The sequence below is a fragment of the Gracilinanus agilis genome, chromosome 4 (genome assembly GCF_016433145.1).
Source record: "Gracilinanus agilis isolate LMUSP501 chromosome 4, AgileGrace, whole genome shotgun sequence".
Lineage (NCBI taxonomy): Eukaryota > Metazoa > Chordata > Mammalia > Didelphimorphia > Didelphidae > Gracilinanus > Gracilinanus agilis.
The window spans coordinates 81634020-81660819 of NC_058133.1; the positions used below are offsets into that span (position 1 = coordinate 81634020).

The following is a 26800-nucleotide window of genomic DNA, read 5'->3' on the forward strand; positions in this document are numbered from 1 at the left end:
GCTCTATCTAATGTGAAGTGTTTAAAAAAAATGTTTTACTAAAGAACAGAATAATTCAGAGGAGGATACATTATGTAGAACAACTCTGGAACTAACATTGAATTTATTATATGCTTTCAAAAATACAAGTGGAATGTAATGAGATTTATAGTTTAATATGTGGTTTTCTTTTTCTGCTTTTGGTATATAGAAACATTCATTTTTGGTATTTGTCAAACTCAAAATGATAACTTTTTAAAAGTTCTTGAAGATGGAAGTGAAGACATGAAAAAAAAAAAGGGGTGTGAGAGGAAAGGAAATAGTCCATATTTATAGAGAGCTTTATAATGAGAAATCACTTTCACAACCAGTTTTTGCCTCTCTTCATATCCCCAGTAGCTAGCACAATACCTGCTACCCAGTAAGTACTTAATAAATGTTTGCAGACTTCACTTGCTTTTTATAATAACCACTATGAGGTTAAGATAGTTGAGATGAATATTATCATAAAATAGTTACAATGATCTCTTCCTAATAGATAAAGGCTAATATTCAGTGAGCCTGGGACTTGCTGAAAGTCACAGAGCTAATAAAAGCTAGTGGTAGACTACAACACAAATCTTAGTAGCATATTTAGTAACAGAGATAATTTATTCCAACCTACTCATTTTATATTGATGTGAAAACTGAGGCTTAAAGAATTTTAAGTGACTTGACCCATATAATTATATTTGAAGGCTGGCACTTCAGTTTAAAATCTCTAGTTCTTTCTATTACCTCTAAAAAGGAAATGGGAGAGGAACCAGACCAAATAAAAAGCAAAAGGAAAAAATAAATGCCTTGGAATTTCAGACAGGTTGTAGCTAGAGGTGCTAGTGTCCAAACAAGTGAGAAACTACTCAACTAAGTAAATAAGCTTCAAATAAGACAAAGGGGTCAGAATGGAAAATAAGGAGTAACTGGAGATACAAAGGAACTGTTGACAATTTGCCTTATTCATCTCTTTTTTTTAGGGTCATTTTTGATCTCTTCTCACAGTGTCCACCTTTTTTGCTAGTCTGCTAAGTAGTGTAATGAATAATAGAGTACTGGGTCTAAGCAGTGATGGTGAACATTTTAGAGAGAGTGCCAGGCCCTGTCCCTACCCCACCCCCCAGACTGAATGCCATGCCAACCCCTACCAGAGACCATGTTCCCTTCTCCCATACCCAGTGCTGGGTATGCCCTGCCTACCTCTTCTTCCCCCCCTTACCCCACACAGGGGAAGGTCGAAGTGTTCCTATTGGGATGCTGGGTGGAGGGGTGGGTGAAATGAGTAGTGTCCTCAGCAAGTGTAAAAAGGAGGAGGGGAGTGGCTCGAGCATTCTCCTCTCCAGCTCTGCTGCCTGTAAGCCTCTCATCTTACCCCTGTATGCTCCTATTATAATGCTGCTTGGAGATGTGAAAGAATATCATCAGGTGCAGTGGAGAGCGAGAGGGGAGCAGCTCTATCCAATTCCTTCTGCATTTCTAGTAACAAACTCGGAGGGGTGGGGATGGGGGGTGGCTTCATGTCCTCAGAGCATTTTGTGTGCCATAGGTTCGCTGTCTGAAAGACATGAGTTCATATCCAGGCTCAGACTTTACTAGCTATGTGACTCTGAGAAACCACTTAACCTCTGCCTCAGTTTCTTCAACTGTAAAATGAGTTAATAATAGCACCTACCTCACAGAGTTATTGGGAGAATCAAATTAAATATTTGTAAAGCACTTAGCAATATCTAAATTTGAGGCCAGGCTGAAGACAGGAGATGAGAAATGCAATTAGATGGTGTGTGTGTGTGTGTGTGTGTGTGTGTGTGTGTGTGTGTATGTGTGTGTGTGTGTGTGTATATACATATATAAAATATAGTTCATGAACCCTGTTTTGCGTGCAGACCCTAGTTTGAAAATTATAGTTTAATTTCATATTAACATTAAATATGTTTAGTAATTAATCAAAGGGCTGCCATCCATCTATTATATTATTATATTTCCTTAGGTGTAGCAACGTGAGAATTTTTCCCCTCATCCAGCCCTTGTTGTGAAATAATTCAAATTATTTGATCTTCTGTAGGTTCATGTTAGAATATTCTGATAAACAAAATAGATAATATACTTTATATAGTCAAAACCTGTATCCATGTTTTCCAGAAAACATTTATTTTTTCCACAAAGAAAGGGATTTTTTTACCTCCTCAAAGAAAATTGAGCTATTAATTTAGGATTGGGAAAAAAGGACTTATAACTTTGCCTTTTCAGGCTAATGGATTGTGCCAAGGGCGTTTTCAAATTTAAAAAAATTTTTTACCGAATGCTAAAGCATTAAAAGTTGCCAGAAAGATCTTATATCAGCCAGTAAAATTAGCTTTTTGGGGGGCCAAAGTCAAGTTGATCTCACCATGAAAGCTTGGAAAATCATTTACTCCACAAATTGTATGGCCGTAGAAACATGGATTACATATCCAATAGGATAGTTTTTTTGTATTTGAAAAAATTTTTCATTCCAGTGCTTTTAGATCATTTTTACCTCTTCTGAATTGTTGTCATCGACAGAATATTATAACAACCTCAAAGGTGGCTATTTCAAATTAGATTTGAAGTGTCTTAAATAGTACATGTGATAAGAGATCTCAGGTATTGTTTGTCTCTTTACATTTAATCCTTTCAATTTAGTAGTGATTTTTAAAGCAATAGTATACTATTTGAATATTTTATGTTCTATATTCAATTAAGTAAATAAAAACTCATGGTACTGCTAATGATTTTCATCTTTTATCTGTAGATATGTTGAAAGGAGTTAAAATACATGGTTTTCTTTGAAGGTGACTTGGATCCACCTGGAATTGTATGTCATTAGGTTTTTCAAATACAGTAACTTCAGTATTTCTGTTTATCAGCATTTATTCATTAGAAGGAATGAGCTTCATTTTAAAGTATGGACTCCACCTTTAAAAAGATATGTCTGTTAAGGGATGAAGTAGATCCCATATTTATTTTATAGGTGAATTTAGTACTGTCCCTCAGAAATGGGAAAACATAGACATTTGAATATGGGAAGAACAGTGTCTATTTTTGAATTGTCTCTTACCTTATTTGCTCTTGTGGGTGAGCAGGTATTTATATATTTGTAAGGTACACAGTGTACCAGGAATTATTACTATTCAGAGAACAGAAAGGAAAGGAGGAAAAGAACAGGTAATTGATCAACCTATTTGAAGAAAGAGGAAAAAAAAACTTCCCTGGAAGGCATGTAAAATAATGCCCTTTATTTGCCTAGAGCAACAAAGACCTAATAGTGGTTGAATGACTTTCTTGATGACTTAATAATAAATATATAATAATAAATATATAATTATAACAACTCCTTCTGCCATAGAAAGCATTTGTTAGGGACCTGCCTTTTTAATCAAAGGCATGCTTAATCCCTCACGTTTTGTTAGTGCTTAGTAGTTTACAAAATACCTTCTGGTGCACTGGATGAACTCGGCCTGTCTGGAAAGGTCCATTGAAAGTCCTGTTAACCACTCCAACAGCTATCAAAATTGGAGAAAAGGACTCTTTGATTCATTGCTCTCATGTAAAGAGAGCACTTTGTACTGACACTGAGTGAGTGTATCCTGTCATGCCTATTGTGTTTTTTAAGTTCACATATTGATTTAATCTAATATATTCTGTTATGTATGTCACTTTAAGTTATTGTGTTTTGGCTATTAGCTTTATGCTCTGTTACACTGTTTTTATTTGAACTGTCCTGCTATCTTTATTTGTACTGTCCTATGCCTGGACTGGAGATAATACCATTGTAAAAGCCCATAGTCAAGTTGGGCAAACTCTTTCCGTAGTTTTGCCATAAGACCTTATGGATACTGGGTTTGTCACCAGATCCATTGAGGTTACATACTACCTATACCTTTTGTGCCATTTTGTCTTTGTTAATTGTCACATAGATGATGAATATACTCCATCAAAATGGGTACAACCTGTATCAGTAACCTTTGTAGAATTTATGAGCTCTCATGGTTTTGGGTATTTGGTTATTTTTTAGAATGGACGTTAGCTGTTGTACTATTGTTTTTTATAAAGCTGTTAACTATAAAAAAAAAAATCATGTACACTCCCACTGTAGATCATGGCCAAGTTAAGGAAATAAATCATTTTTGAATGAGACACGTTTGTATTGTGCCTCTGCTTGATTAACACAGAGTCTCATGGAATGTGTACTATGAATTTTTGATTTTTAAAAATAATTTTATTTTTGTTTTTCCTTTTATGTGCAAAAGGATATTTGAATTTCCTTTCCTCTTATTTTTTCTACTTTTAATACAAGCAACCAGTATTAATGTTTTTTTTTTTTTTTGCACTAATATAAGTTTACAATATCCATTAGTCCTAATACTCAAAAACTTTAGACTGTGGAAACCTGCCATTGATTGTTTAATGTTATGGGACTTTGACTAATAATTGTGTCTGATTTCAGAAGAAGGGATCACAAAAGAGCCATTGTACAGTGCCAAGAATTTCAAGGTCATGGAGACCAACCAATCCCAGTGGGATTGATGAGAATCTGCGCCAAGACAGAGGACTTGTTTTGGGGTTCGAGGAAGCGGTTGTTTGACATCGTCAGACGCAGGATTTCCCCGTGCCAGATTCAGACAAAGTACCTCAGTTTGGCTGCCATTTTGGCTCCCCCTATCCCTGTAAGTGAAGGTAAAATCAGACTAGGGAATGAATTTCCTTTCTGCTTCAAAATTTAGACCTTTTTCTTTCTCCTTCATAGTGAGTCAATTTTCTATAGTCCTGGCTGCTGGTTGGGTAAGTGCATATTGCTGCAGTGATCCTACAGCCTTGTAGGACATAAATCACTTTATTGGGCCCTGATTCTAGGACCTGTTATGGGCTTATTCTTACTTGCTTGGAATTTTTATATATTCTTTAATTTTGATTTTTTTCCTTTTTTTTAAAAAATGTTTTTGACTTCTTCTTAACAATTGATTCATATACCTCATAACTCAGCCATGTATCCCAGGGTGATCCATGTGTTGGGCAACACCCTCCTCAGGGGGCATTGTATTATTGTCATAAATTTCTAGATTAATTAAAATTGTTGTTTGAGAGTAATTTTAGGATAAGGAACTTGCTACCTCCCAGAATCAAGAAAGTAAGCTGTTTAGAGAAGGCACCATAAAGAAGCCTGAAGAAATCACATATTGCATCAGAAGTTCGAGAATGAACTTTGGGTTGTAGTGAAATTGAACTTGGGGGATTGAATGTATTTATTTTGAATGTAAACTCTTATGCTAAAGGGGACTGCCCCCTATTAGTTTTTTGTCAATGCGCCTAGCAATCATTGGTTCTCTTTTCTTTCTCTTTTAATTACCTCTTATCCACAAATTATTATAATTTCCCCTTAGAAATTCAATATTGCAGGTCTAGAGACTGGAGGTCCTAGGTTCAAATCTGACCTCAGATACTTCCCAGATGTGTGATCCTGGGCAAGTCACTTAACCCCCATTGCCTAGCCCATACCATTTTTCTGCCTTAGAGCCAGTAAACAGTATTGGCTCCAAAACGGAAGGTAAGAGTTTATTAAAAACTTCTAGTTAAAGATCTTTAGAGATGTAAGTTGTTTATGTGTACTGATTTATTGGGGAAGCTAGGCATGTAAATTTGGGAGATTTTTATATGCTCATTTTCCTATGGGATCACAGGGATAATTGTATAATTAGCATTTGCTCCCCAGAACTTTAAATCCCAGCTTTCCATGTTCCCTCTCATGTATGTGCTAACATAGGGAGGATATAAGTTTTGTGTAGCTCCCCCCCACACTCTCTTCTCCCCTGATTGCAGTTTGTGGAGATGAGATGAAAGGCAGGAGAGTTTTACTCAAGTTTTATTTTCTACTTCAAGTGATTATTAATAAATCCTATAAAATATAATACTTGGAGTTATCGGATATTAATTTAAATCTTATACAACTTGGTAAAAGTATTACTCCTAATTTATAAATGAGGAATGGGGAAAAATTAAGATCAGGAAAGGCCTCATGTGGGAGCTGGACCCTGAGCTGAATTAAACTCAGGATTCTAAGAAGCAGGAATGGAGAGGTGTAGAGTACAATCAGATCTTGCAGAATACTCAGACTGCATTTTGAAGGAATACCAAGTTTGGCCAAAACCTAGAATGCCTGAAAGGCAGTAATGTCCAGTGTGCTCCAAAAGATAGGCTAGTGTCCTTGTTCTGAAGGGTTTTATGTGCTGGCCTCAGGAGCTTGCATTTTATCCTAATGGCATAAGAGAGCTCCTGGGACTTTTCAGTGACAATTGTTAGAGATATGTTTTAGGAATATTATTCTAATAGCTCTATAGAGGATGTGGTAAAGAGGAGAGAAACTTAAGGCAAGGGGAACAATTAGGTGGTGATGAGGGCCTAAAATTATATTCTCTGAATTCTCTGAATAGACAGGTATGAGAATTTTGAAAGAATCACTTAGACATTTTGATAGGATTTTAGACCTAGAAGAGACCTTTGAGAAGGATCATTTAATGTCTAATCCCCTCATTCTATAGTTGAAGAAACTGAGGTATATTGAGACAAGTGATTTTCCCAAGATCACACAGGAAGTTATTTTTTTAAATACTTTCTGTCTTAGTAACAACTTTTAAGACAAAAGGGCAAAGGCTTGGCTAATTGACTAGCCCATGATCACATAGATTAAAAGTGTCTGAGACTAGATTTGAACCCAGGTCTTTCCTACTCCTTGCCTAGTGCTATTTCTAATGGCCTATACCCTTTTCCCTCCTGGTTATTATCAGAGCCAAGTTCTCTGGTGACATCCAGTTTTCTTTTCACTATATTGTTCTGCCATGGTTAATCTTGATTTGTTTACTAGGAATATCAAGATACTCAGATCAGTTGACTTCATTTATTGCTATTAGTAGTGCTGTTCAGAATTAAAACTACATTCTTACTTCTTCTTTTCCTCAGAATTGGTTCCCCAATTCTACTAAAAAGTTCCCAAGTTTATAATTTTTTTGATTATTTGGACTTTTGTCTTATACATTAGTCTCCATCCTTTCTCCCCCTCCCCATGTCTGTATGGTAACACATAGTAAGCACATTTTATAAAAGTACTTTATTGAATTTAATTTCTGCCTTTATTTTAAAAAACAAAAAGTAGGGCTATAGATTTTCTTTCCTTTTTTTCAAAACCTATTCCTTCTGTCTTAGAATCAATATTGGTTATAAGGAAGAAGAGTGTTAAGGGTTAGGTATTTGAGATTAAGTGACTTGCCCAAAGTCATACAGCTAGGAAGTGTCTGAGGCTACATTTGAACCCAGGACCTTCTTTCTCCAGGTCTGGTTCTATATCCTCTGAGCCACCTAGCTGCCCTGGGCTATAGATTTTCAAATAAAAACTGGCTAATTCCTGGAAAGATAGTACAGCTTTTTTAAAAAATACTGTTTGTTCTGTTATTTACTTTTCCTTAAAATATTGCCAGTGCAGAATCTTTTTGCCTTTTTTTTTTTTTTTAAAAAGTCTTTATTCTAAGAAGCATTTGGCTGAAGACTAGTAGAAAAGGAGTAATGAGAAAGTTATACATAAGACTGACTTCCAAAGAGTTTTTGTGTGTGATATTATTAAGGCATAAGTATGTAGAGGGGGTTTTTTGTTTTCTTTTTTTTTTCCACATTTTTAGACAATGTCTATGTACAATGAACATACCCAACTCTTTTGGCTATGCTAAATTTTTCATTCATAGCATTGAAGAAAAACTGTGACTACATTATAAGTAAACTTGACCTAACATTGAGTTCAATGAAACCAATACTAAGACAAGTCCATTGTGTGTGTGTGTGGTTTACCTGAAAATGTTCCAAAAATTTGTTTTCAAATCGTTTTTTTTTTCAAAGGGGGTGTAATGTAATGATGATGATTATAGTACCTAGTATGGTCCAGGTATTATTTCATTTTATCCTCACAACAACAACAACCCCATGAGCTTTGGTGTTATTATTGCCTCTGTTTTACATTTAAGAAAACCAAGGCAAATAGAAGAGTTAAATGACTTTCCCCAAGGTCAAAACACTAATATAGGTCACGTCTTCTTGACTTCTGGCCTAGTGCTCTCACCACACAGTATAGCTGCTTAATAGTGTTTTCATGTTTGGATCTTGGAAGAAAGACCCCATTAAGATTCTATCACATGTTTTTAACTCTGAAAGTATACTTCTGTGGTTTCTAACTCTCTTTTCTTTTAGTCCCCTTTCCTTTAGGTGGCAGAAACATAACTTGTGTCTTGTGGTCTTTAATATCATGACCCAGAGTTCATAGTGAACCATTCTTTCTAGCCTCCTTCTGATAGTAAAATTTGCCTTCAGTACAATTTCCAGAAATGGGGGGGTTGTCATCAGGTGTCATCATTCTTGGGTGTTCTATGTATATGGCTCATGAAATCAGCATAGTTCTCTATTCTTATTGCCAGGTTGATTTAATATCACTTAATAGTAATTAATTAACAAGCATTTCTTCAGTGCCTGCTACGTTTTGGGCAGTGTCATAAGTCCTGGGAATACCAATACAAAAATATAACAGCTCTTTCCCTCAGGGAGTGCTTATGTAAAGGGCAAAAAGTGACATATAAATTTACATAAAATAAAAAGAAGATAATTTTTAGGGAGAAGATTGTAGCTGTGAAGATCAGGGAGGGTCATGTGTAATGTAGCATTTGATCTCTGAATCCAGCTAGCCTGGGTCTGTGTGGGAGGGTTTTTTGGCCAGTAGAGTGATTTGAATAGAGAAGTATCATTGCCAGTTCTTTTCTAATAGAATATTACTTTGGAGACAGCAAGGTGGCTCAGTGAATAGAGAGATAGAATTGGAGATGAGAGGTCTTGGGTTCAAATTTGGCTTCATACTTCCTAATTGTGTAATCCTGAGCAAGTCACTTAACCCCAATTGCCTAACCTTTACTGTTTTCTGCCTTGGAACTAATAATTAGTTTTCATTCTAAAACAGAAGGTTAAGGTTTAAAAAAAAGAAAAGAAAGAAAATCACTGGCAGAAATGTGTAGGATAAATTGGAATGATGAGATTTGCCAAATATAATCTAGTCAAGTACTAAAGAGGGCCTAAACTGATGTGTCAACTATATGTGTGGTGAGAAAGAATCAGGTATAAGGGATATTATGAAGGTAGAAACCACAGGATTTGGCAAATTATTGGATATTTGGAATGAGGGAATATCAGGAGACCAAGATAATACCAGAATTACAGACCTCAGGAACTGGATGGTTAAGTATAAAGGTACTTAGCTTTGATAAAAATTGTCAAGTTTGGAAGTAGATAGGCTTCTTTTTTCTTCTTTAATTTCTAAATTTTACATAAGAACATAAATTTTACATAAGAACAATTTAAAATTTTGTTTTTTAAAAATTTTGAGTTCTAAATTCTCTCGCTTACTAACTTCACACACCTTGAGAGGGCAGGCAAATTGAAATTGTTTATACATGTGCAGTAATGCAAAACACATTTCTACATTAACTGTTGTAAAAAAAGTACACAGACAACAAAACATAAGAAAAAGAAAGTTTAAAAAAGTATACTTTGTTCTTTTAGACTTCTTCAGTTCTTTCTGTAGAAGTAGATGGATAGCATTTTTCATCATAAATCATTCATAGTTGGTCATTGGACAGTATTGCTGTGTACAATGTTCTGGTTATTTTCACTTTACTTTGCATCAGTTTCATTCCCAGATTTTTGTGACACCATACTGCTTCCTATTTGTTATAGCATAATAGTATTCCCAGACATTTACCAATTTATAGGCATCCCCATAACTTCTAATTTTTTGTCTACATGAAAAGAGCTGTTAGATATATTTTTGTACATATAAATCTTTTTCTTTTTTCTTTTTCCATCTCAGGATATAGACATAGTAGTACTAATTGCTGGATAAAAGGGTATGCACAGTTTTATAGCCTTTTAGGCATAGTTCCAAGTTGTTCTCCAGAATGGTTGGATTAGTTTACCATTCCACTAACAGTGCTTAAGTGTCCCAATTTTCTAACAGTTGTCATTTTCCTCTTCTACCATGTTAGCCAGTCTGATAAATGTGAGGTGTAATACCTCAGAGTTGTTTTTTTTTTTTTTAAACCCTTACCTTCCGTCTTGGAGTCAATACTGTGTATTGGCTCCAAGGCAGAAGAGTGGTAAGGGTAGGCAATGGGGTTCAAGTGACTTGCCCAGGGTCACACAGCTGAGAAGTGTCTCAGGCGAGATTTGAACCTAGGACCTCCCGATTCTAGGCCTGGCTCTCATACCACTGAGCTACTCAGCTGCCCCCTTCCCAGAGTTGTTTTAATTTGTGAGTTGTTTTAATTTGCATTACTCTAATCAATTTAAAGCATTTTTTTCATGACAATAGCTAGCTGACTTTTTCTTTTTAAAATTGCCTATTGATATCCTTTGAACATTTGTGAATTGGGGAATGACTCATATTCTTATAACTTTGACTTAGTTCTTTAAATATTTGGGAAATAAGTCCTTTATTATAGAAATTTGCTATAAAAATTTCCTCCGCAGTTTTTTCTTTCCTTCTAAACTTTACTATATTGGTTTTGCTTAATTTTTGTATTTAATAAAATGTAACAACCAAAATTATCCATTGTATATACTATAATGCTCCCTATCTCTTTTTGTTCATAAATTCTTCTCTTATGCAACTTATTCCTTGCTCCCCATATTTGCTTATGATACTCTTTATATCTAAATTAGATATCCATTTTGACTGTATCTTGGTATATGGTGTGAGATGTTGATCCAGACCCAATTTCTCCCATATTGTTTTCCAATTTTCCTAGCCGATTTTGTCAAATAGTGGATTTTTATCTCAAAAGTTGGATTCTTTGGGTTTATCATAGACTGTCTTGCTGAGGTCACTTACCCAAAGTCTATTCCAGTGATCCTCCCTTCTGTCTCTTATCCAGTACCATATTGTTTTGATGATCACTGCTTTATAGTACAGTTTAAGATCTGGTACTGCTCGGCTACCTTCCTTCACATTTTTTTCATTATTTCCCTTGATATTCTTGATCTTTTGTTCTTCCAAATGAACTTTGTTATAGTTTTTTCTAATTCAGTAAGAAAATTTCTTGGTACTTTGATAAGTATGGCACTAAATAAGTAAATTAATTTGGTTAAGATGGTCATTTTTATTATGTTAGCTCTTCCTACCCATGAGTAATCAAATGTTTTTCCAATTGTTTAGATCTAGTTTTAATTGTTTGGAAAGTGTTTTGTAGTTGTGTTGGTATAATTCCTGTGTTTGTCTTGGCAGATAGATTCCTAAGTATTTTATATTGTCTAGGGTGATTTTAAATGGAATTTCTCTTTCTACCTCTTGCTGCTGTGATGTGTTGGAAATATATAGAAATGCTGATGATTTATGTGGGTTTATTTTGTATCCTGCAACTTTGCTAAAGTTGTTGATTATTTCCACTAGCTTTTTAGTTGATTTTCTAGGATTCTTTAAGTAGACCATCATATCATCTGCAAAGAGTGATAACTTAGTCTCCTCATTTCCTATTTTAATACCTTCGATTTCTTTTTCTTCTCTAATTGCTTCTGCCAGTGTTTCTAGTACCATGTTAAATAGTAGAGGCGATACTGGGCATCCTTATTTCACTCCTGATCTTATTGGAAAGACTTCTAATTTATCCCCATTGCATATGATGCTTTTTGATGGTTTTAGATATATAGTGTTTATTGTTTTTAGGAAAGGCCCTTCTATTCCTATGTTTTCTAGTGTTTTCAGTAGGAAAGAGTGTTGTATTTTGTCAAAGGCTTTCTCACCATCTATTGAGATAATCATGTGATTTTTGTTGGTTTGCTTGTTGATATGGTGAATTATGTGAATGGTTTTCCTTATATTGAACTGTCCTTGCATCCTGGCAGAAGAGTGGTAAGGGTAGGCAATGGGGGTCAAGTGACTTGCCCAGGGTCACACAGCTGGGGAGTGTCTGAGGCCATACATCCTTGCTTTCATAATGAATAACCCTGGTGATCACTTGCCTGGAGTCTTTTTGCTAGTATTTTATTGCGATAATTAGATTAAATCTACCTTGTTCATCTTTAGATTTAATCACCAAAGATGAAAACATCTCCATTTAACCCACAATTTGGGTCGTCTGTAAACCATGTGTTTTAGAATGATTGACAAATCAGAATTTACTGACTTCCTCGTGGGCAGTCCTAAGAAAAGAGTCTGTTGTGATTGTTCACGTAAACTAAGAGGAGGCCACAGGAAGTGACGTAAGAGAGGCCCCTTTAAAAGGAGACCTCAGTTAGCTGGGCTGGAGTTTTGTTTGTGAATGGAACCTTAAGGAGCTCTTCTGGTTGGTGACCCAGATGTGGAGGAGCTCTGAAGCTGGTGAGACTGTTCTTAAATCTTTCCTTTGGAATTCCATGTGGTCAATGTAAAGACTGAATCTTCCTGAACTTCTTTTAAGGAACTTCTCTTTCAAAGAAGACTCTGTGACCGAAGCTTTTGCTTCATTTGCCTCTGGGCCCTTTGGCTCTGGCCCTCTGAGTTTCTGGCCTTGGGATCAAGGCTGGAGTTCCCTCAGCTGAGAGTTAATTAGATCTACCTGGATTAAACTAGGAGAGCTGAGCAAATTACCTACTGTGTTAGATTACTTATCCTCTCTCTCTTATTTCATTATTTCTTCTTCCTCTTCTCATTTGTAAATAAATTTTCCATAAAAGGCATTCTAACTTGAGATTATTTTTTTATTGGGGACTGATAATTGTTCAATACCCTGGCGACCAACTTTTTAATATTTACCCAATTGAAACCCCCTTTTACACATTACACTATTTAAGATTTTTGCATCTGTGTTCATTAAGGAGCTTTTGCTTTGCCTGGCTTCGGGATCAGTACCATATTTGTGTAATGAAAGGAATTTGGTAGAGCTCCTTCTTTGCCTATTTATGTGAAATAGTTTATTATTGTATTGGGATTAGTTGTTCTTTGAATGTTTGATAGAATTCACTTGTGAATCCATCAGGCCCTGGGGATTTTTTCTTAGGGAGTTCTTTGATGGCTTGTTCAATTTCTTTTTCTGATATGAGATTATTTAAGTGTTCTATGCCTTCTGTTATTCTAGGAAATTTATATTTTTGTAAATATTCATCTGCATCACCTAGATTACCATATTTATTGCCATATAATTGGGCAAAATAGTTTTTAATGATTGCCTTAATTTCCTCTTTGTTAGAGGTGAGGGGTCTCCCTTTTCATCTTTGATACTATTAATTTGTTTTCCTTCTTTCCTTTTTTTTTATTAGATTAACCAATACTTTATCTATTTTATTTGTTTTTTCAAAGTACCAGCTTCTAATCTTATTAATTCAATAGTTCTTTTACTTTCACTTTTATTAATTTCTCCTTTAATTTTTAGGATTTCTATTTTAGTTTATATCTGGGGATTTTTAATTTGTTTGCTTTCTAGTTTTTTGATTTGCATGCCCAATGCATTGACCTCTTCCCTCCCTAATTTGTTAATATATGTACTTAAGAATTAAATATTTCTCGTCTCCAACCTCTTTACCCTTCCATTGTATTGGTCTTCTACCCTGCTCCCACCGTGCGCTTCTTTATGAAGTATAAATTTGCCCCATTTTGTCTGTTTTCCCATTTCTCTTAATGTTATCTTTTTTACCTCTAGTTATATATATATATATATGTTTCATCTTATATAGTTTGTACTTCTTCTAGCTACCTTGATGATAATAATTTTTAAGAGTTACCAATATCATCTTTTCTCATAGGAGTACAAGTCATTTGAACTTATTGGGTCCCTTAAAAAAAGTTTTTTTTTCCCCCCCTCTCTTATTTTGGTGATTCTCTTGAGTTCTGGGTTTGGACATCAAATTTTCTGTTTAAGTTTGGTCTTTTCTTTATGAATACTTGGAAGTCTTCTATTTTATTAAATGACCATAGTTTCCTCTGTAAAAATATAGTCAGTTTTGCTGGGTACTTGATTCTTGTTTGTAGACCCAGCTCTCTTGCTTTCCAGAATATTATATTACATGCCTTCTGGTCCTTCAGTGTAGATGCAGCCAGATCCTGTGTTATCCTGTCTGTGGTTCCATTTTATCTGAGTGAAGATTTCTTAGCAGCTTGGAATATTTTTTCCTTTGTCTGGTAGTGCTAGAATTTGGCTATAATATTCCTGAGCATTGTTAGTTGAGAATTGAATGTAGATGGTGATCTGTGGATTTTTCAATCTTCACTTTTGCCTCTTGTTCGAGCATGTTGGGGCAGTTTTCTTGGATAATTTCCTGTAGGGTGATGCCCAGGCTTTTCCTTTTGTAATGATCTTCCAGTAGTCCAAGAATTCTTAAATCGTTTCTTCTTGATCTATTTTCAAGGTCTGACATTTTGTCAGTGAGGTGTTTCATATTTTCCTCAATTTTTTCATTCTTTTGATTTTGATTTATAGATTCTTGCTGCCTTTTGAAGTCAATTGCTTCTAGTTGTTGGATTCTAGTTTTTAAAGACTGAATTTCATCCCTGGCTTTTTGGTCATCCTTTTCCTTTTGGTCTGATTTTCTTTGTTCATCATCTTTCACCTTCTTTACCTCATTTTCAAGCTGGTCAATTTTGGCTTTCAAGACACTTTTCTTGTTTTAGTTCATGTATTTCCTTTTTCCTTTTGTCTTTAGCCTCTCAATTGTTTTTTAAACTATATTTTGATTTCTTCCAAAGCCTGTGTCCATTTTGCTGGAGTTTCTGTGTTTTTGCTTGGTGTTCCTTGATCCTCTGTTCCATTTGCTCTTAGTCCTTTACCTGGATAGAAGCTGTCGATTGTGATTTTTTTTTTCTTTTTCTGTTGTTTACTCATATTTTTTCCCTTCTTTCCCCCCTGTAATTGGCTGTAATCTTGCTCCTCTGATTATTTGCTGGATCTGTGGGTGTGTAGGTGCTTGCAGCTACTTTCAATGCAGTCTGTGGGGGAGGGGTGTTGGAGCTTCCTTGACCTCTGAAGACTTCTTATCTGCCTTATTGATCAGAGTAAGCCAGGGTGGAGTTGATTGCTGGATGTGTCCTGAGTACAAAACCTTGAGGGGGGAGGGAGGCCAAGATGGAGTGTTTTGGCTGTTATGAGGCTGTCCTCTGTGAGCTTCTCCTCCAACTGCCTCCCTGCCTTTTGCATTTGGTGCACTCAGCATGGTACAGCTGTGCCAGCAAGGCACTCCCTCTGAACTAGCACCCTTGACCACCCCAAGATTCCAGGAATTGCTGGAGACTCATCATAGTAGGTCGGGGAGGGGTCCTGGGATCTTCCTTTCCCTTGAAAGTTCAAGAATTCAGGCTTTTTTGGGCATATGTTTTAAGTTGGGTCCAGCAGGAAGATCCACTAGCTCTGTCCTGTTGTTAGATTTTGCTTCGTTTCCCTTTGAAGCACTTTGTTTTTGATTAGTGTGGAAGGACTTTCAAAGGTCTGGATTTTTGCTGCATCTAAGCAGCTATCTTCCCAGAATCAACCAGCATCTCCAGTGTCTTTAATTGGAGAGTAAGTATATTCTCAAAAGCTTTTATGAATCATTTGAGATTTGATTTTTTTGGTTTTGATATTGAAAATCTCTCCTGGCCAGAATATGTGATCCTTTTGACATATTACTGTAATTGCCTTACTATTTTATCTAAACTTTTTACATCAATTTTCATTAGGAAAATTGGTTTATAGTTTTCTTTTTCTGTTTCTGTTTTTCCTGTTTAGGTATTAGTATTATATTTTTGTCATAAAAGGAATTTGGCAGGGTTTCTTTGCTTATTTTTTCAAATATTTTATATAAGAATTATTCATAGGAAATAATTATATTTAGAATTGGAATTAATTGTTTTTTCATGTTTGTTTGTTTTCATTTCTAAGTTCATCTGTTCCTGGGGATTTTTTTTCTTAGAGTAGTCATTTATGGCTTGTTCAATTTCTTTTTCTAATATAGAGTTATTAAAGTATCTACTTTTTCATCTCTTAATCTAGACCAGTGGTTCCCAGACTTTTTGGCCTACTGCCCCCTCTCCAGAAAAAATATTATTAAGCCCCCAGCAATTCATAGGAAAGTTAAATGCACCTGTGGTCATCACCGTTCCCCTGGATTGCTGCAGCACCCACCAGGGGGCAGTAGCTCCCACTTTGGGACTCACTGACCTAGATAATTTATGTTATTGTAAATATTCATCTATTTCTCTTCAGTTGTCACACTTATTGGCATATGATTGGAAATAGTGATGCCTAATGTTAATTCCCTCTTCATTGGTGCTGAATTCACTCTTTTTCTTTTTTGATACTGTTAATTTGTTTTTTCTTCTTTCATTTTTAGATAAACAAATGGTTTCTCTACTTTATTGTTTTATTTATTCAATATTTTCTTGCTTTCACCTAATCTCTTTTGATTTTAAGAATTTCTATTTTGGTTTTTAATTAGATTTTTAAAATTTTATTCTTTTCCTAATTTTTTTAGTTTTACACCCAATTCATTGGTCTTTTCTTTCTCTAGTTTATTTATGTAAGTGTTTAGAGATCTAAAATTTCCCCCAAGTACTACTTTGGCCACATCCCATAAATTTTGGAATGTTCATCTTGTTGTTATTCTCTTTAATGAAATGGGTATTTTTATGATTTGTTCATTGACTCATTCAGTTTTTAGGATTTGATTAATTTCCAGGTAATTTTTAATCTATGTTTCAATCATTTTAATTAATGTAATTTTATTGCTTCATAATCTAAAAAGGTCCTGTTTAATATTTCTGTTTTTCTGTATTAGCTTGTGAGGTTTTTATGCCCTGATACTTGGCCAATGTTTGTGTAGCTAAAATGTACACTGAGAAAAGGAGTAGATTTCTTTGTATTTCCATTCAATTTTCTGAAGAGTTATAATGCCAAACTTTTCTAAAATTCTATTCATCCCCTTCTTTCTTGTTTATTTTTTTATTATATTTATTTGATCAATTCTGCTTTTTATGGAACTCTTTACTTCAGTTAGTTTTTGTGCCTCTTACTCTATTTGCTGAACTCTGCTTTTTAAGGAATTCTCTTAATTTTGTGCCTTTTTACCATTAGAAAAACTCTGTTTTTAAGGTATTATTTTCTTCAGTATTTTTTGGTACTTCCTTTACTAACTTATTAACTCTCCATAATTTTCTTACACCACTTTCTTTTCCCAATTTTTCTCTTCCTCTCATCTTTAACTTTTAAAATCCTTTTTGAGCTATTCCAGGAATTCTGTTTTAGGGCTATGATCAGTTCACATTTTTCTTTGAAGCTTTCCATGTAGCTATTTTACTCTTATTATCTTCTGAGTTTATGTCTTGGTTTTTCCCTGTCACTATAGTAACTTTTTGTGGTCAGGTTCTTTTTTTTTTTTGTTTACTCATTTTCTACCCTATTTTTTTAACTTTTTACTTCAAGACAAAGTAGGGCTTTGCTCCCGAGGTAGAGGAGGTATTGTACAAACATCTAGGTTTTTTGTGCTGCTGTTTTCAGAGCTTGTTCTCGGAGTTTATAAGTTCTTAGTTCCTCCAAGGTGGTATGGGAGCAACCACAAGCATTCTTCTTCACCCTGTAATTGTGGCCTGGGTCTCTAGCCCTACAGATGCTATTGTGCCTTATGATCCTGAAATTGTGACTAGGGATCCCACTCTCCACAAGCAAACATAAGCTTTCTTCTTTGTCCAGAAACTGTGACCAGGATCCTCACTCTCTTTTGGTCTAGTGCTAGTGCTTCTCTTTACCTGGGACTGTATATAGCCCATAACCTTTTATGGGTAGTGCCCAAGATTCTTGAGCCCAAGGCCAGTAAAGGGTCCCCTTTAATCTCCTGCTAACTAATTTACCCCCATATGTAGTCTGAGAGCTCTGAAATTTGTAGTCTGATAACTGCTGTCAATGCAATGTTCCCCAAGGCCCACTGATGACTTCTTGGGGTGTGACATGTGCTGCACTGTGTGTGGTCCAAGCCTGAGTACCAACCCTGTGAAATAGTACCTTTCTTACTGACCTTCCAAGTTGTCTTGGACTGAAAAACTGTTGGTTTTGCCACTTCAGAATTCAATGTAAGGTGTTATTTTAAAGTTGTTTGGATGGGAATTTGGGAGAGCAAGGTGAGTCCCTGCCTTTGTTCAACTATCTTGGCTCTACCTTTTTGTGGATAGGCTTCTTGGAGAAAGATAATTGAGTTCAGTTTTAAATATGTTGCATTTAAGATGTCTTTGGGATATCCAGTTAAATTTCCAGTAGGCAATTGGTAATGTCATTGATTATTAGAGGCGAGGTCGGGACGGTATGTAGATCTCTTTAAGTTATCTGCATAAAAATGATAGCTAAGCCCATTGGAATTGATAAAGTTGTTGAGAGAGTAGGAAGGGAGAAGAAAAAAGGTTAGGGCCAATTAGTATGATATAGATGACAACGCAGCAAAGAAAATTGAGGAGTGATTAAGCAGGTAGGTGGCAATCCAAAAACAAACAGTGTCATGAAAAGACAGAGCATTTCCAAGAAGTGAAGTGTTTACCTGTGTCAGTAAAGCATATCTATCATAGTTCACTAAGGGTAAATCTTACTAGATATCAACATCATGTTGGATGGAATGTCACATAGATAGATATATCACTCAAACTGGAGTCAAGATGATGTAGATTCTAATTCTACATCAGGCATTTACTACTTTTGTGATCCGGGACAAGGTAATCACCTTCTCTTAATTACCTTCTCTGGGCCTCAGTGTCTTCATCTAAAAAATGACAGGATTGGATTCAGTGGCCTCTAAGGTCACTTCCAGCTCTAAATCAGTGATCCTAAAGTCCTTTTCTGACTGAGTTGTTATATTGCTGAAATTGAGGCAAAATGGAGGGATGTGAATAGTCTGTTTTGATGTAGTCTCAACTCTTTGAACATAGCAATTATATGTCAGAGGAGCTCAGGATTGCTTAGCACAATGCCTGGCATATAGTAAATACATAATAAATAAGTGCCTGTCCATCCTTTAATCAATCAATCAATTAATTAGTTTTTTTAAATCCTTACCTTTTGTCTTCGAAATAATACTAGGAGTCATTTACAAGATAGAAGAGTGGTAAAAGCTAGACAATTAAGGGTTAAGTGATTGTCTGGGGTCATATAGCTAAGAAGTGTCTTAAGATCAGATTTGAACCCAGGACCTCCCATCTTCAGACCTAGTTTTCTATCCACTGAGCTACCTAACTGCCCCCCATTCATTTATTCATAACACTAACTGGAAGGAACTGGGAATGTTTAGACTAGTTTTTATTTGGCCTTGAATATTTAAGGGACATTTATATAGATTGGGAATTAGAATTCTTATTCTCTTTCTCCAAAGGGAAGAACTAAAACAATTGTACTAGACTAGATGCTATGGGGAGATAAAAATATCACATCTACATAAGGAAGAATTTCCAAGGAATCAAATTATCCAGAAATTACATGAGCCACATTATACAGTGACTTCTGTATCTTCAAATAGGTTTGGTTAGAAGATACAGGATTATACACCATTTATCCAGTGAATGATTGAATAATTACTACCATGTGACTGACTCTTGTTTTCTGATATAGAAGGGAATTTTCCTCATGATAAAAAGAAAATGTTACTATCAGACTGCCAGTAAAAATTATATCAAGGGCTACTTTTGCTTTGTTATTCTTCAAGTAATATATTTTGCCCACTAAATAATATAAGTTTCCATTGTCAAATTAATTTTGAGCCTTTTGTAAAGGACTTTGTTAAGTAAATGAGAATCACAATATTTCTTTAAATTTAACTACATAATCATTTGCTGTTAACTAGTTTTTTTCCTTTGACATGTGTTAAGGGAGAAACCAGGGAAAGGTGCCTTGAACAGTAAATATGGGTCCAGGTGGGTGTGAGAGACAGGAATGACAGGAAGGGGCCCAACAAGTAGGGAGACTTAAGTCAAAGGGGTGACTGTTACTGAATTGGCTGTTAGGTCCAACTGCCACTCTGAAGCACCAAGACTAGGCCTATGGTAATCAGCAAAGTAAGGCAGGAGTTTATAAGTTAAGGCAACACATTTAATCAAGGACAAACTAAGATTAAGGATGGGAATAGGGTTTACTACACTTAAAAGCTAAAGGCAAACCACAGGGGCAGGGGAAGGACTTGACTATACTCTCCTATGATCCAAGACTGGGCCCAAAGAAAGCTGTACTGGAGTCACAAGGGAAAAGTTCCTCCCAACCTGGTTTTAGCCAGGTTTGGTCAGCTTAGCTGAGGACCTGAGGGTGGCTTTACTTGGGATCTCACGGCTAATCCAGGGATGGTTTCAGGATGCCAGGAGTCGACTCCACTAGAACAGGTGATCCAAGGTATCCAGGTAGGGAGAGAAAGTTTGTAATGCTGTCCACCAGATCACAAACCACTTCCCTACTCAGTGCTGCTCTGCAGGTCTGATGTCCTCTGCTGTAAGCCTTCATCACTCTCAGGATCCCAGGGAATCTGGATACAACTCCCCTAGCTCTGAGATCTCCCAGGGTCAGCAACAGTTTGTGCCAACCACCATGGAGTCCTTCTCAGGCACAAGCCACTTCCTCCTTCCCCTGCATTCCATTCAGAATGTCCATAACCTCCAGCTAAGGCTTTTCCTAGCCTGCTTACACACCTACTTATGCCTCTTACACATTTGGCATAATGGAACTAGGAACACCTGAGTTAAAATGCTGAGTAATACACTTACCCTCTCTGCAGTCCTCTTAAGACTCCAAACTGCAGGATAGAGAGAGGGAATTTACTTATCTAGGAATTCTTTATATCAGTGAAATCATAATTTTAGCCCTACTCCTTTGTCTGTCTTTCTTAGTTGTAAAGAAGTGAATTTGTGTGTGTGTATTAGGGAAAATTTTATATATGAAATCATGAAGTTTAATTCAAACTTTGAAACATGGAAAGTGATATTTACATTTGGAGAACTATTGTATGATTGTAATTCATCTTTAATTTAAATATGGAAAAGTGCCTGGACTTTATTTAATGGTGGCTTGGTTCTTGATTCTGATTTTGAAGGTTAAAACAGAATCCATAGTTGATAATAACATTTCAATAGAATAATTCCATTAGGGTTAGTTTGTTTGACCATTTTTAATCTTTCCTTCCAAAATCTTCTCTCCCCTAACCTCTAATTACATATTAACTCTCCTATTATTGTCATGGATGCCACTGTGCTCCCAGTCACATAAGCTCATGACTGATGTATCATCTTTAACTTCTCACTCTTACTTCATAAATTCAGTCTGTTGCCATATATTGGCACATTGTCTTAACATCCTCATTTATGTTCTCCTTTCCATTCATATACCCCCAATCTTAGCTCAGGCTGTCATTACTTTTTTTCTGGACTATTGTGATAGCCTTTTAGTTTTCCTCCTGTATCAGATCTCTTATCACTTCATAAGCTGCCAAAGTGATTTTTCTATGATGTGGATCCAATAGATTTCCTTCCTGCTAAGTGGGTTTCAGTGGATTTCTCCTACAGAATTAAACATATATTTTCTTCTTTGTAGTATATAAAACTTATTTACCCTTTTTTTTTTTTAAGTTTTCCTAGACCATAATCTCCTCCATACATCCTGTGATCCAGTTCCACTGGCCACATTGCAGTTCCTCTAATAAGACATTTTACCCCTTGTTTCCATGATTATGCATTGTTTGTCTCTCTTGTCTAGAATGCTCTGTCCCCTCAGCTTTATTACTTAATTTCTCCGGCTTCCTTTAAGACCCCTTCATTTCAACCTTCTGCAGTAGGCTTTTACTACTTTCTTCAACTGCTAATGCATTTTAGATGACTTTCATCTTCTCGCTGTATGTATCCAATCCATCCATCCATATATATGTTGTACATATGATGTCTCCTTTGTTAGAAAATGCATTTCTTCAGGGCAAGTACTTTTTTTTTTTTGCCTTAGAGACTGAATGATTTAATTGTTAGTCAAGAAAATTCATAATAATTCAGAGGGCAGAAATAGATATTGAACTTGGGGTCAGGATTACTTGATTTCAAATTCCATCTTTGATCGTGGACAAGTCACTTAACTTCTTTATGTCAGTCAGTTTTCTCATCTGTAAAATGGTAATACATACTCATGAAATCTATTAGTATTTTTGTGTTGCTTTAATGACATTGCATTTATAAAATACTTTATCAACTGTTTAATACATGTAAATTAGTTTTGTGTCCATGAAAATATCATAAGATTATCATCCTGCTGTTCTGTTTGCAGCATGTTTATCAAAAACTCTACTATTATCTTTTAGGGAAATTACTAATTTTGTTTTTCCCCATTTCAGGATTTTGGCCCCACACAGTTGTTATCAAGATATTGAGACCCTTTATAACTTCCTAGTGACTAATGAGGTATGAGAGATTCTTTACATTTTATCTCATTTCCAAATGTTTTTGATGTAAAATCAAAATAAATAATATAGATTGTGGATATAAGAGATAAAGGAATAATGATGGATTGGAAACAGAATTTTCCATGGAATTAAAAGACTTTAATTAAAAAATTTCTGTTGGTGATTTTGCTAACCAACTCTGTGACCTTGGGTAGACCACTTAAGTATTTCATTATCTACAAAATAAAAAGGGTGGACTAGATGACTTTTAAAGTCCTTTCTAGCTCTGAAATTCAATACTTTAAAAAATACAATAAGACAAATCTATTTATCCTCATGTTAATTTAAAACTATTTTATTACTTAAAATGTATATGATGCCTCAGTATCTTATTTAATCAGCAGTTACACAGCTCTCTCCCTCATTGCTTTCTTACTAGGTTATACATTGGAGCCTCACTATAACACAATTCTCTTTAACATAATTTTTGGTATATTTAGATTGATTGAAGGGCTTGAATTCCTTGAAACTTCAAAAGGATATTTTAATGTTTTTTGGCCTCACCTATAAGAGCAGCACAGATCCTGAGGGTGACATTACAGTGAAAATCCACAGTGTTTGAGGTGATTCTTAAATGTACCTGCATGCTTTTTCATTTTTTTTCTAGGTATGCTTTATGCTGATTTTCTATTGACTTTCCTTAATAGTAGCCTAGGTTGCCTTTATATTCTAATATTCCAGAGTGAGAATACAATATTAATCAAATATATAATTTATGATAAATTTGAGAAATTTACAATCAAGTCCCTCTTTTTTCTAAGTCAAATCTTGTAACTCTGTATTTTAGTTTCTTTAGGCCAGATATTTATTATCTTTATTAATGTGAACCATTACCTTCTATCCTAGAATCAATACTAAGTATCATTTCCAAGACAGAAGAGTGGTAAGGGCTAGTTTATTGGAGTTAAGTGATTTGCCTTGGGTCACACTGCTAGGATATATCTGCAGTCAGATTTTAATCTAGGACCTCTCGTCTCTAGGCCTGGCTCTCTATCCATTGAGCCACCTAGTTGCCCCAGTCTTTTGTCTTTAAATGAGATTTCCTTCATGCAAAGATACCTCTTTTCTTTATATGTAGGTTCTATTTGCCATCTGTGTTTGATCAAGTTTTTCTTGTTGCTAAAGGTAGTAGATGTATACAGAAGGAGCCATTTCATTTGGCAGTTCCCACTCCAGCTACCCACTACCCTCTCAAACTGCCATCGTACTAATTGTTTACTTTATGCTGGCACTGGAGCTAATGGATCTTGTCTTTAGCTTATTAGCTCTACTGTGGTATAGTGGAAAAAATATTAGATTCAGTCAGAATAACTTGAATTCTAGACCCACTTCTGTCAATTAACCTTCCATCACTGTTTTCCGTTAACTTTGAACTCTAGGACGACATATTCTTTTTATGCACTTACCCATTTTGTTCACAAGAGTCCACATGCCTGCCTGGTATAACTATCCCTATTTTTGTCTTTCAAATACCTACCAATCTCTTGAAGACTTGCTCAACATCTTAAAGATGTATTCTAGGAATAAATGCTTAAACTGTCATTTTCATGCTTAAATTATCAAGAACAGATTCCTTTAAATTAGATGATCTCCACCATCACCCCTACTCTCTTACTTTCTCTTAACCATGCTGCCTACAAATATCCTTATAAAGACTTTCTTTTGATGCAACTTTCCCAACTAGCTATCATTTTATCTCCTCATCACCTTCACTACTATTCTCCTTGAGGTAGCCATCTATATACTCTGACTCATTCCTCACCTCTAACTTCTACAGTCTGCTTCCTACTTCATTGTTTCAACTGAAACTGCCCTCTCCATAGTTACCAATAATCTCTTAATTGCCAAGTTTAACGACAATTTTAAAGTCTTAACCTCCTTATATCATTGATTCTGGTAATTACCTTTTCCTCTCAGATATTCTTTTCTCCCTTTCTCATTTTTTTTTTTTTTTACTTTGCTCTCTTCCATGTTTCTATCACAAATTCATTCATTTCATGCCTGTTTACCAGGGGTTGTCCCTCAAGGCTCTTTCTTGGGACCTCTTTTCTTCTACCACTACATATACTGTCTCATTTGATGATCTTATGAACTCTTATGGTTTCAGTTCTCATCTCTTTGAAGTTGTTTCTCACATTTTGTTTCTCACATATCAAGCTCTAGTCCTATATAATCAATTGTCTTTTAGACCTCTAAAACCGTATGGTGCATGTTCAAAACAATGCACCTTATTCCTGAAATCAGTCCCCCTCCCAAACTTTCTTATTACTATTCCAGATGCCACCATTCTCCCATTCACCCAGGTCAGCAACTTTGACTTCATCTTCCATTCCTCACTCTCACATATTCAATCTATCAACAGATCTTGTCATTTTTGCCTTCATGATATCTCTCATATACATTCCCTTCTCTCCACTTACATCGCCGCCACCATCCTATTTTGAGTGCCCCATACCATTATCCTTAACTATTATAAGAGCCCACAATTGGTTTCCATTTCAGATTGTTCCCAGTTTCATTCTATACTCTATTTAGCTGTTCCTATGAGTTTTATAAAGTCTAAATCTCCAAATTTAGTGAGCTCTAGAGTGTAGAATCATTTATTAAGTCTTCTACTTCCCATTTAAAGCACTTCATAACCTAGCCCTTTCCTACATTTTTCTTCTTTTTTACATTGTATTACCCTTTATTCTGTGATCCAGCTACTCTGGCCTTCTTGTTGTTTTTGAAAACACACGCTTTCTCTTGTTTCTGTGCTAATGTTCTTCATGCCTAGAATAATTTGCCTCCTTGGCTCTACTTTTTATGATTCTTTCCTTCTTTCAAGGCTTGGTTCAAATCCCACTTTCTATAGGAAGCCTTTTCTTGTATACCCCGTAATTTTCTCCCCCTTTCCTTCCCTTGCTCCATCCCTTCCTTTTCACCCTTAGATTACCTTCCTTCTTCCCTGTATCTATCTTGTATATACTTATTTACACCTTTTATCTTCCCCACTAGAAGGTGAGCTTCTTGAGGACAGGGGCTATTTTAGTCTTATTTCAATGCCTGACACATGGGAAAAACATAAATTCTTATGACCAGTTGACTAAGTCAAAATCATGTGCTACTTTGTAACAATATCTAATACTTAGTATTCAAATGTAAGCTCGTATTCTACAAGCCCCGCATGAAAACAAATCCTATTACTTAGTCTTATTGTTGCAAAATGATTAGAGATCATCTAATCTGACCCCTCCCAAAATTAGCATTCCAAAATTTATATTCACAACTGCATATATTTATTTCCTAACAATTATATTTTGTAGGAAATTTCTAGTATTTTTTTTTTTATATCCTTAACTTTTGTCTTAAAATCAGTACTAAGTATCAATTCCAAGACAGGAGATCATAAGGGCTAGGCAATTGGGGCTAAGTGACTTGCCTGGAGTCATATAACCAGGAACTGTCTGAGGTCACATTTGAACATAGGACCTTTACATCTCTAGGCCTGACTCTCTCCACTGAGCCACCTAACTGACCCCTGTGTTAGTTAGTAAATATACTAAATACATATTTTAATCCTGGTATGTCCAATGTGGCCTCATGGATATGATAGTTAATATCTCATAAGTGAGAACTAATAAAAATAGTGAAATAAGACATTTCTAGTTATATTACACCAATTTTTACATTAATTTGAGTAGTATATTTTTTCTGAATTGTTAATCTTCTGTTTAATTACACTATTTAGAGTATTGATTGGGACACTATTTCAAGTTTAAGGAATCATTCTGTATTTGAATTATGTTAGACACATATTATGTTCTTTAACTTATTTTTTAACAGTTGTCAGATATTTTCCATAGAAGTCAGCTGCTGGAAAACAAAAATTAATCTCCCTTATCCTGAAGCATCTGTATGTGGTTTCAGTTTGACACTGGAAATGCCAGTGGTCCTTAGTTCACAGACAAAACACACAAAGGCTAGGGCTTTGCAATTGTGGTGGATTGTTTGTGGCAAGATAGCAAGTACCACTGTGCCTTCAATTATAAAGAACCATTTGTTTTCAGAAAGGTTTTTGTCCAGAAGTTACTTACCAGTCAAAAAGAAAACATCCTACATCAGTATGATTCGTCCTTCATTTCTAATATAAAAGTTGAAATGCCTTAAAAGCCATCAAATACAGCTCCCTCATTTTGCAAATGGATTGAGACCTAGAAAAGAAGTCGAGTAAAATTTCCAGCTAGTAAGTGGTCATTGATGTCATTATATATTTGAAAATAGCTTGGAGAATCAGAAATCTGGTGCTGGAAAGGACCTTTAAAACTAT

At 35.4% G+C, this 26800-nt stretch overlaps 1 protein-coding gene across 1 annotated transcript in view; it reads left to right on the forward strand.

Annotated features, from left to right (window-relative positions):
- SWT1 (SWT1 RNA endoribonuclease homolog) overlaps window positions 1-26800 on the forward strand; it is a 165463-nt gene that overhangs the window by 116735 nt on the left and 21928 nt on the right. Inside the window, exon 18 of the mRNA XM_044674629.1 lies at window positions 22384-22450. Coding sequence (XP_044530564.1) covers window positions 22384-22450 — 67 coding nt within the window. The remainder of the gene's footprint in view (window positions 1-22383; window positions 22451-26800) is intronic.